Raw genomic sequence first — 10,191 nt, 5'->3', positions numbered from 1 at the left:
CCGGGGGGTGGTGCTGCCGCGCGCACGTGACTTTTTCCCGCGCAGGGCGGGGGGGCGGGGCCGCGTCGCGCGCCAATAAAGCGTGGAGACACGGGCGTCCCTCCGCGTGCTCTGGGGGCGGGGCTGACCAATGGGCGGCGGGCTGGGCGGTGGCACGCGGGATTCGGCCAATGAACGCGGGGGGGAGCGGTGGCGGCGCTGCTGCCGCCAAGATGGAGTCGGTAGCGCTGGTGGCGCCGGTGACAGCGCTGGAGTTCGCGGGGGACGTGCTGCTGGCGGGTGAGCGGTGGGACCGGGACGGGGCGGCCGGCGGGACCAGCGGCGGCGGCTGACGCGGTGTCCCACAGGTATGGGCCCGGAGGTGGTGGCGTTTCGACTGAGCGGCAGCGGGCCAGCGGAGGCGGCGGGCCGGCGGAGCGTGCTGCGTGAGACCAGCGTGCAGGGGCTGCGGGCCGAACCGGGGCCTGGGCCGGCGGCGCGAGTAGCGGTCTTCGGTGGGCGCTGGCTGGCAGTGCTGGCGGTGCGGCGCGACGGAGCGTGCGGCGGGCCACGGCTGGCGGCGTGCGGCGGCGGGGCCGCGCGAGAGCTCGGGGCGCGGGTGTGGGAGGTGCGGTGGATGGCGGGCGGGCGGCTGGCGCTGGCGCTGGGCGGTGGGACCGTGGCGCTCTACGAGTGGCGGGGCGGTGGGCGCTGGCTGCGGCGGGCGAGCTGTGGCGGGGCCGGGGCGCTGCGCTGCGCCGTGCTGGCGGGGGTAGGCTGGGCGAGGCTGGCGCTGGCGGCCGGCACGGCGACGGGGACCGTGGTGGTGTGGCGGGCGGCGGCGGCGGCGGCCCCGCAGCGGCAGCTGCGCGGGCACCGGGGCGCGGTGCTAGCGCTGTGCTACGCGGCGTCGCGGGGGCTGCTCGCCTCCGCCTCCGAAGACCGCAGTGTGCGGCTCTGGGCCGTGGGCGAGTTGGGCGGCGGGGAGGGAGACGGGGCCAGCGCCTGCCTGCTGGTGTGCTACGGGCACGGGGCGCGAGTGGCCGCCGTGGTGCTGCGGGGGCCGCTCCCGGTCAGCGCCGGGGAGGACGGCGCCTGCCTGGAGTGGGGCGGCGGCGGCGGCGTGCGGCGGGCGCGGCGCGGGCACCGCGGGGCCCTGCGCGCCTTGGCTCTGCGCCCCGCCGGCGGCCGCCTGGCCACGGGCGGCGACGACGGCGGCGTCCGGCTCTGGCGGCCCCGGCGGGCGGCCCCGGAGGCGTTCCCGGTGGTTGCGGCGCTGGGGGCCCCGGAGCGCCCGCGGGCCGTGCTGCTGGTAGGGCCGCGGCGGGTGCTGGCGCTGGGCGAGACGGGCGGGCTGGCGACGTTCGAGGCGGCTCAGGGGCGGTGGGAACCGGTGCTGCACCCCACCGCCAGCGGGCCCCGCGCCGTGCTGGCGGCCGCCCCGCTGCACGGACGAGACGAGACTCTCTGCGCCGTGGCCGGCGGCGACGGGCGCCTCCTCCTTTTCGCCTTGAGCCGGCCCGGGGCCGCCGCCAAGCACAGGCTGTTCGAGGGGCCCGTGCACGGGCTGAGCTGGGCCCCCCGCCCCGGGTTGCCCCCCGCCACCGCTGCTGCTCTTCTGGCCTCCGGGCCCGACGGGGAGATGCTCTGGCTGGACGTCACCCACCGCCCCGGGCAGGCACCCTGGGTGCGGCTCATGGGTCGGTACCTGCTGCCCCCCTGCAAGCAGCGCTGGCACACCTGCGCCGCCTTCCTGCCCCAGGAAGGGCTCCTTGTCTGCGGGGACCGCCGGGGCTCCCTCCTCCTCTTCTCCTGCAGCAGCTCCTCGGGGTCAGCTGCAGAAAGCACCAACATTGCCAGTGGTGGCACTGACCCGGTCGTTGAGGACTCCAGCAATGAGTTGGAGCCCTCTTGCTTGTTGCACAAAGGGGCTCTTCCTCTTGAGTCCCCACTGTCAGTGCTCTTCGGACTCCACGGGAAGACAGGAGTTACCTCGGTGACCATCCACAGGGGCTACATTTACAGCACTGGCCGGGATGGTGTCTACCGCCAGCTCCGCCTGCAGGACCAGCAGCTGGAGGTCCTGCAGAAGCACAGGCCCTGCAAAGGGCTGCAGTGGATTGAGGAGCTGCGCTTCACCTCAGATGGGGACCTGCTTGTGCTGGGCTTTCACGCTGACAACTTCGTTGTGTGGAGCAGCAGAACCGGCGAGAATCTCCACTGCATCCCCTGTGGAGGCGGGCACCGCTCCTGGAGCTATTACAGCAGCCCCTTGGCCGAGGTGTTCGCCTTTATCAAGTCCGGGGATGTGATGCTGTATCACCGCAAGGCTGAGCCCTGCGAGCAGCAGGTGCTGCTGGCATCGCTGCACGGCAGGGAGATCACCTGTGTGCGGCACCTGGGGGCCATGGAAGTGCCCGGCCATGCCACCCTTAATGTGTTTGTCACCGGCAGTGAGGACACCACAGCCTGTGTCCTGGTGCTCAGTGAAAACTCTCGGGCAGCCATGCCCCTTGCCCGCCTCAGTGACCACATTTCCAGTGTGAGGGCATTGGCATTTGCCATGGGACCTGGAGATGAGGGTTTTGGTGATGAGGGCTTGTCTGCCCTGCTCTTCTCTGCAGGTGGCCGGGCACAGATTGAGTGCTACCAGCTGCTGTGCACTGGGGACACAGTATCTAAGAGTGCTGTGGCCTGCCAGGTCATCCATGTGGCCTCCCACCGTCTGGACAAGCACTGGGAGCAGAAGAAGAACAGGCACAAGCTTGTCAAGATGGACCCAGAGACAAGGTGATGCTCAGGGACTGCTCAAGGCAGGGTTAGTAGTGATCACAGTGTGGGAGGGTGCTGGGAACTGCATGGGCCTCCACTGGAATACTTGCTCTGTGCACCTGCAGGCTCACAGCAGAGGCAGACAGGGCCAGTGTGGCTTCACATATGATTCCTGGCATACAGTGTCCCGTGGGCCTCAAGGGGCTTTTGGTGTTAGGGAAAGGCTCAGGGCTGCTCTCCTGGGCCACCCCCCTCCATGGAGCCACAGAGGTGTTGGTGAGTGTTGTGTCTTTGCTGCAGGTACATGTCCCTATCAGTTGTGCCTGGGACCAGCACCAAGCAGCTGCCAACACCCTGGAAGTTCCTGGCTGCTGCCTGCAGTGATGGATCAGTCCGGTGAGAAGCCATCATGGGGCCTGAGAGGGAGAATGGAGCTGGTGGTGGCAGCAGAGTGGGCTCCGCACAGGAGGCTGCTGCCATGGATGTGACCTGCTCTGAGCTGGGCATAGGACAGTGCATGGTGGGAAATGGGACAGTGGTGTCAGGGGCTCCTATTCTCCCACAGCCAACTGCCTTCTGCTCCATTACAGGATCTTTGGGCTGCTGGAGGCTGCTCGGAAGTTGGTGCTAGTGGCAGAGTCATTTCACCACCAGCGCTGTGTACTGAAGGTGGAGGCGTTCCTGCACACATGGGCAGAAGGGGAGAGGTGAGCCCAGAATGCTGGGCTGCAACTGATGGGTTGTGGGCAGAAATGTCTGTCCTCACAGGGATGGCAGCTCAGCAGGTGGAGGGAAGGGAGAAGTTAATCCCTGGGGGCTGTTCTGCCACTTCCATGGATCTGTGGAGACCCTCAGGGCTGCAGCCAGAGACTCCCCCTACACCCCCCTTCTAGGAGGCACCTCCTGTGCAGTGCAGCCACTGATGGCAGCGTTGCCTTCTGGGACATCACTGGCCCCATCATGGACGCAGTGGATGCCCTGCACCAAGCAGAGGGAGAGATGCAGCCCTTGGGTGAGTGCTGCTGCTGGGCAGCTCTTCTGCTCCCTCTGACCAAGGTGAGAGTTGCTCTCCTAACTGAGCCTGTTTTCCCAGCCCTGGACACCCCGCTGGTCACCATCATGGCCCACAGCTGCGGAGTGAACAGCCTCCACATCCGCAAGACACCCGAGGGACAGTACCTGGTGGCCAGTGGCAGCGATGATGGCTCCATCCATGTCTGCCTGCTGGAGGTGGCCCTGGGCAGGGGTGAGGCTGCAGCAGGGACCTGCCTACAGGTGCTGGAGCAGGTGTCTAGGCCCTGTGCCCATGCTGCCCACGTGACGGGGATCCGGGTGCTGCGGCCAGACCTGCTGCTCTCTGCCTCAGTGGACCAGCGTCTGACACTGTGGAACCGGCTCCCGGGCGAGCTGGTCCCCCTCAGCAGCACCTTCTTCCATGTGCCTGACCTGGCCGAGCTGGACTGCTGGGAGGTGGTAGGGGCCGGGGGCGAGCTGCGGTACTACTGTGTGCTCTGTGGGCAGGGCCTGGAGATGCTGTGTGGCACAGCCCCCTCCAACCCTCCTCCACAAAGAGGCTCCCCAGTAATGGGGTAGGTGTGTGACATATCGAGGTCCCTTCCTGCATTGGGAGGGCACCCTGAGCTTGGGCTCTGCCTGTCACTGCGGCCCCTGCCTTCAGCCTGCACACTGATGTGTCCTGTCCTGAGAGGACAGGCATGTTTGGCTCCTTTAGGGGCAGCACAGCCATGGCTGTGGTGTTCAAAACTGGTGGTCTCAGGGAAGAAGGCAGATGTGATCCTGCCTGGACAAGCCTGGGGCTCCCCATGCAGTGAAGAAGTGGGGTTGTCAGTCCCCCTTGCCCAGGAGAAGCTCTTTCTCTCCAAGGTGTGAAGGACTCATGCCTGGGCTTTCCGGTCTTGGTCACAGAGAGGAGCTGTGCATGGGAGGGCACTGAGGCCATGGCCTGGCCCTGGTAGCTTGAGAGCAGCAGGAGGCCAGGAAGGGTCCAGGCACTGGTGTGACACATGGTGGGCTGCAGCCTTGTGTGCCCTGAGACAGAGCCCTGTGTGATAGTCCTGGCCCTCCAGTGCTGAGGATGGTGCTGAAATGCACAAGGATGCTGACCCTCACAGCAGCACCCTGTGGTGTGAGGAGGTGGCTGCCCACAAATGCCACGTGGGTTGTTCCTGCACAGCAGAAGGATCCAGGACAGCCAGACCGAAGGAGGACAAAGAACCCTGATGTCAGACACACAGAGCATTTGTCCAGCAAGAAGTGTATTGGACCCCAGTACTGGGGCCTGGCTCAGAGCCCAGTGGGAGCCTGGAACCTCAGGAGCTCCCTGCCAGCATGGAGCTCCCTCCAATAAACAGTTTTGAGGGAAATGAAGTTGGTGTCTGTCTGGCTTTGTCATGACTGGTCCCTGGTGCCACCTCCCTCATACTCCCAGCCCAGCTGCTGGGGTGCCACACAAGCTTTTTTCCCTTCTGCTGGTGTGGATGTGGAGGGGCATCTGTGTCCCACACTGGACACAGCTGCAGGGAGCACAGACCAATCCCCAAACACCATGGGCCCTGCCTGCCACTGGCGCAGCCCCTTGCCCTGGTGGGAGAATGTGCCCTGTTCTCCCCCACAAACTGTGGTGTGTAGGTGACTGTCACACCATGGCACAGCTCTTCAGGGGTTGCTCAGATCTGGCTGAGAGGAGGGAGGTGCAGAGTTGCCAGTGCACTGTGGAACACATCCCTCACTGCTCCCAGCAGCTGGAGGCGGGCAAACATCTGGTCAAAGAGGTGAGGGAACGGCTCCTGTAGGGAGAAGGGTGGCAGCTTGGGGCTGGTGCCCAAACTGCCCCTCGACAGGCTGGCCATGCAGGCATTGCTGCCTGTGCACCCTTGGAGGCTGGGGCAGGGGGAGATCACACTGCTGGCATCATTCCCCACATGGCTGCCCTCCAAGTGCAGTGCAGCCCCAAAAGGACTGCAGGGCCACAAGGCTGCAGGCTGGGACATCCAACTCACCCCCAGGATGTGCACCCGGTTGTAGTAGGAGCTGAAATCCATGCTGAGCTGGATCAGGAACTTGCATACCTGCAAGGCAAAGACATTCTCATGGCACAGTGAATTCTGGCTGCTCTTGGGCCCTTACCCACCCCAAGCACAGCAGAAACTGCCCCAGGGGCATTGCAATCTATTCTGTCAGCATCAGCCCTGTGTTGCTCACCAGTGGGCAGTACCTGCTGGTGTGGAGTTTTGCCCTAGACTGGGACTGCTGGAGCAGTATCCATGGGTGCTACGGCACATGGCACTTACTGTCTCTGTGTTGGCAGTGATCCGGATCCCCGTGGAGGGTGGGGGCAGCTGTGCTGCCTGCTGCAGGACTTCAGGGAAGGGCAGGAGATAGTTGAAGAGCAGGAGCCATTCGCCCTGTGAAGGGATTACGTGTCTCAGTGTCAGATTCTCCTGGGCCAGTAGCATCCATCACCAGAGCCAAGGGTGCACAGATCTCCCCATTCCTCCTCTCAGCACTCACCTCTTCTCGGAGGCAGGAGAAGTTCAGTTCAGACACTGGTGGCAGAGGTGGATATGTGCCTGGAAAGCAGGGAGACTGTTGTGCCCAAAGAAGCACCTGTGACTCCAGGAGTGGCTGTCAAAGGAGAGTGGTGGGGCTGATGCTCACCCCGCTCCACAGCCCGCTGGAAGGTGCTGAAGAGTGTGGCCAGCCGGGCACAGTTGTACATCACAAAGGCGCCGCTCTTCGTTCCCTTTGTGGAGATGCTGTTGTTCTCCAGGTCCAGGGTGATCTGAGGGCAGGGAGAAGTCACAGTCCAGGCTGCTCATCACAGATTCACTCTGTACCCACAGCCTGCCAGCCCTGGCTCCATGCAAGCCACTGTCCTACCTGACTCCGATGAGCAGTGCTCAGCATCTCAAACCTGATGGCAGCCACTGTCAGGGTATCAATCACCTCTGTCCAGGCCTCATCTGTGGAGAATATAGGTGCCATCATGCACAGCTTGCTCCATTCCCATGTACTGATACCCCCCAGCACCCAGGCAGGAAACCACTGCCAGGACCAGGTAGTAGTGAGGACCACCACACCACTGGCTCTGGCTCCCATCAGAAGGAGTTGCTCTGCGCCAGTGCCCTGGATATACAGATGCCTTCCCAAAGCAAGGGCAGCACCTGACTCAGTTCTGGAGGGGAGAAGGAGCACCCTGCAGGGGTGCAGCCCTGGCTGTGGACTCATGGGAGCAATGAAGGTGGGATGGAGCAGCATCCATGCATGCATGGAGCCCCAGAGCAAACTCTCACCTTGTGCAAGCTCCCCATACTTTATCACGGAAGCTTCATACATCTGGTGCTTTCGGAGCCTGGGAGAAACACAGACAGAGCCATCCACTGTGGGCTGAGCTGGCCCACAGGGAGCCTTGGCAGGAGAGAAAGCAGCAGGTGCCTTGCACACTGACTTACTGGAAGTACTGGTCTGCTCCAATGGGCGACGAGGGGTTAGTCACCTTCACTGGCCCACAGACAAGGTGTTTCTGAAAGACAGAGAGGCTGAGGCTGGGAACTGAGTGAAATCCGGCCCTGTTCTAAACCTAGTCCTGAACCAAGGATCAATGCTGGGGGCCACACTGAGGAGGGTCAGAGGTTGCTCTTGCTCACCTGCAAAGCTGTGTGGACTCCCGGATCCAAAATCCTCCAGAGCACATCCAGCTGCTGCTGCTGGAATTCCTCCTCACAGTTCACCACATGTATGATGCTGCAGCAACTGCTCTGGCCTTTGGCCTGCAGCAGAGCACAACAGGGAGCTCAATCCTATTGCCTGGCAGAAGGGAAGGACATTTGGGAAGCGAGAGGCAGGGAGTGCCGGGGGTCACTCACTGGGCACTGCAGAACAGCTTCCTGCAGCTCAGCCAAGGACCACAGTGTCCCCTCCGTCACTGAAAGAAGGAGGGACACAGTGGGACATGGGGTTCTCCAGCCCCAGCCATCCCACACCATCGGGACTGCCCCAGGCTCAAACCAGACTGAAGGGGAATAAGAGGGGAAAGCAATTTGTGTCCAACCCCCCCTTATTTTTGTTAAAAAACAACTGAAAGGAAACAGGCCTATTTGCACCCATTCAGCCCCCACTGCCACACCCGAGCTGTTGTACACGTGAGGCTCACCGAGAAGCACATCTAGATTGGGGTCGTAGCCCACCAAGCCCTGCTGCTCCACGAAGCTCTTCAGGTGCACCTTAAAGATGACACCCTCGGCTGTGCCCGGCCCCTGCTCACAGGCTGCGGCACAGGGGCACTGGCCTAGCGCTGCCTTCAAGGCCGAGACGGCGTCAGGGAGGGACGAGCCACCGGAGCCGGAGGGCCAGCAGATGCGGAGCTGCCGCAGGACGTCCCATCTCCTGTCCTCGGTGAGGGCAGGGACCAGGCGGACACCGACCCTGCGAGAGAGGGTGAGGCAGGCAGTGGGAGCGGCGGAGGCTGCGGCGCGGGGCCGGGAGGAGGGCGGGACAGAGGCACTCACCCCTGGGCGCGCAGCAGCTGGGCCAGGTGGTCGGCCAGCAGGACGGAGCGGAGGTGGCGGGGCCGCAGGGCAGCGGCGCCGCGCAGGGCCGGGCAGTGCAGCACCACGCAGCCCGTCCGCGCCCCCTCCGCGGGGGAAGCCGGGCCGGGCAGCGGCCCCAGCAGGCGCTGGAAGGCCTCAGGGCGCCGCACCTGCACCGCCAACCCCGCCGGCGTCTGCCGGCAAACCCGCAGCGGCAGCACTGCTGGGCCCCGCAGCGACGGCACCGCCGACACGGCCTCGGGGGGCACCTGCGGACGGAGTGCGAGGAAGGGTCCGGGCTGCACGTGCACAAGACAGTTCCACCCCCGGCCCCATCAAACAGTTCCCGCAAATCCCCGCTCCCGACCGATGCCTGCCCGCGCCGCCGCGGCCTACCTGCCCGCCGGGAAAGGCGGCGCTCAGCGCGGCCCGCGGCGCCAGGAAATCCCGGTGGCGCAGGTTGCGGGCGCCGCTCTCCTTCACCCAGAGTGCGGCGGGCCGCCCGAGCGCCCCGTTCAGCGCCCGCAGCGTCGCAGCCACCCCCGGACGGCCCTCGCCCATCTCCATGGGAGCCCAAACGCCGCTTCCGCCACCGCGACCGGAAGTGACATCCCGCCTCGCTTCCCCGCTTCCCGCAGGTGGCCGCCATGTTGGGCGCGGCGCGCGGCGCTCCCGGGCGGCCATCTTGGTCGCGGGCGGGTTGGCCGGGCAGAGCGGCCATCTTGGGGGACCGGGCGCGGGACCACCATGGTGGGTGTGGCGGGTGGCGGGCGCCGCCATGATGGGTGTGTCAGGTCAGGACCATGGCGGAGGCTGCAACCAGGCACCCCAAATGGCCCGGGAGGGTCTCAGTCCTGCTCAGCCTCACCCCAGCAGGGCCATGGTGTCACCCTGAGGTGCACAGGAGTGGTGTCCTCTCTTCTCCAACACGGGGGTGCCCAGATCTAAAACCCTCAAGAACCGAGCGGGAGCAGGAGCCAGAGACCATGTCGGGGTCAGACAGGCCCGGGCAGGAACGGGCTGCCCAGGGCAGGGAGTGTAGCCCAGCTGAGGGCACAGCCCAGCCCAGAGCATGGCCCAGCTGTCCCTGGGCTGTTGGGGACAACGAGGGGCCCTGGGAGCAGGTCCAGCAGCCTGAGCAGTGGTGGAAAGGGAGGTTTAGATGGGCTGGAGGGTGTGAGGCAGACCCCAGCTGTGGCATGGTGTCACTGGCAGACCCTGGCTGGCCAGTCCAGCCTGTCCAGCACGAGCCCCAGGGCTCGGCTGGGCTGTGACATGATGTGACTGAGAACACCAGCGGCACCCGTGTGCTCCCAGCATGGGCTCTGCATGGCACAGCGATGAGCAGCTGTGGGTGCAGGCCCTGCGATGCCCCCCAGGCCTGCCCCAGTGGGCTACTCCTGTCCAGCACATGAGCAGCGTCCCACTTATCAGCACCAGGAAGAAGGAAGTGGAAGCGATTAGATCATGCCGTCGTGGTCTTGATTACATCTGGAGAGCTGAGCTGCTCCACAGCAATGGCTCCAGCACAGATCTGACAGAGGGCTCACGCTGTTGGCCAGCTCCCTGAGAAGCATGCTGGGGACTGCTAAACTGGGGACAGGGCAAGGGCCCAGCACACCCCCAGCCCCACGGCACCAAGCCTGGTCGACAGGGAGCAGGAATCCAGGAAGCACCAAACCCCACCACAGCACGCACCCTGAGGAGCTAGGGACCTCCCTCTCTACCGTGCCCTTCCTGCCCTCGCTGTGAGGCCGGGGGGGGGGGGGGGGGGGGGGGGAAGAGCTCTGCCCGCAGGGCCCAAACCGGTTCCTCCAGGGCTTGTGTGCATGTGGGAAAGAGGGGGAGCAGGGTGAGGGCAGATCCTGCTGCATGGGCTCTTCTAGGAACA

At 64.9% G+C, this 10,191-nt stretch overlaps 2 protein-coding genes across 2 annotated transcripts; one reads left to right on the top strand and one right to left on the bottom strand.

The window, feature by feature from the left end:
- The first annotated feature begins 199 nt into the window (after nucleotides 1-199).
- Nucleotides 200-4,351, top strand: WDR6 (WD repeat domain 6). The gene is made up of 6 exons (XM_082289038.1): nucleotides 200-279; nucleotides 348-2,769; nucleotides 3,052-3,147; nucleotides 3,342-3,458; nucleotides 3,645-3,763; nucleotides 3,845-4,351. Exons 1-6 carry the CDS (start codon nucleotides 213-215, stop codon nucleotides 4,342-4,344), a joined length of 3,321 nt encoding a protein of 1,106 aa, XP_082145164.1. The 5' UTR covers nucleotides 200-212; the 3' UTR covers nucleotides 4,345-4,351.
- A 15-nt stretch (nucleotides 4,352-4,366) lies between these two features.
- On the bottom strand, nucleotides 4,367-10,191 carry DALRD3 (DALR anticodon binding domain containing 3). The gene is made up of 13 exons (XM_082289039.1): nucleotides 8,697-10,191; nucleotides 8,280-8,569; nucleotides 7,925-8,196; nucleotides 7,638-7,696; nucleotides 7,419-7,541; nucleotides 7,224-7,294; nucleotides 7,065-7,123; nucleotides 6,652-6,734; nucleotides 6,430-6,553; nucleotides 6,283-6,341; nucleotides 6,063-6,176; nucleotides 5,772-5,840; nucleotides 4,367-5,558 (listed from the first exon to the last, which is right to left on the bottom strand). The coding sequence occupies exons 1-13, from the start codon at nucleotides 9,078-9,080 to the stop codon at nucleotides 5,439-5,441; spliced, it is 1,827 nt and encodes a 608-aa protein (XP_082145165.1). The 5' UTR covers nucleotides 9,081-10,191; the 3' UTR covers nucleotides 4,367-5,438.

Source organism: Coloeus monedula, assembly GCF_965178545.1.
Source record: "Coloeus monedula genome assembly, chromosome: 11".
Taxonomy (NCBI): Eukaryota; Metazoa; Chordata; class Aves; order Passeriformes; family Corvidae; genus Coloeus; species Coloeus monedula.
Note: the sequence above shows the minus strand (reverse complement) of the source record. Positions and strands in the feature narration are given on the sequence as shown.

What these genes read in the sequence shown, in the direction of transcription:
- WDR6 (XM_082289038.1), top strand. Translation starts at nt 213, where the DNA reads ATGGAGTCGGTAGCGCTGGTGGCGCCGGTGACAGCGCTGGAGTTCGCG. An exon ending in GGGGGACGTGCTGCTGGCGG is followed by an intron (nt 280 to 347) that starts GTGAGCGGTGGG and finishes GGTGTCCCACAG; the next exon opens with GTATGGGCCCGGAGGTGGTG. An exon ending in AAGATGGACCCAGAGACAAG is followed by an intron (nt 2,770 to 3,051) that starts GTGATGCTCAGG and finishes TCTTTGCTGCAG; the next exon opens with GTACATGTCCCTATCAGTTG.
- DALRD3 (XM_082289039.1), bottom strand. Translation starts at nt 9,080, where the DNA reads ATGGCGGCGCCCGCCACCCGCCACACCCACCATGGTGGTCCCGCGCCC. An exon ending in CAGCTGCTGCGCGCCCAGGG is followed by an intron (nt 8,197 to 8,279) that starts GTGAGTGCCTCT and finishes CCTCTCTCGCAG; the next exon opens with GGTCGGTGTCCGCCTGGTCC. An exon ending in AAGCTGTTCTGCAGTGCCCA is followed by an intron (nt 7,542 to 7,637) that starts GTGAGTGACCCC and finishes GCTCTGCTGCAG; the next exon opens with GCCAAAGGCCAGAGCAGTTG.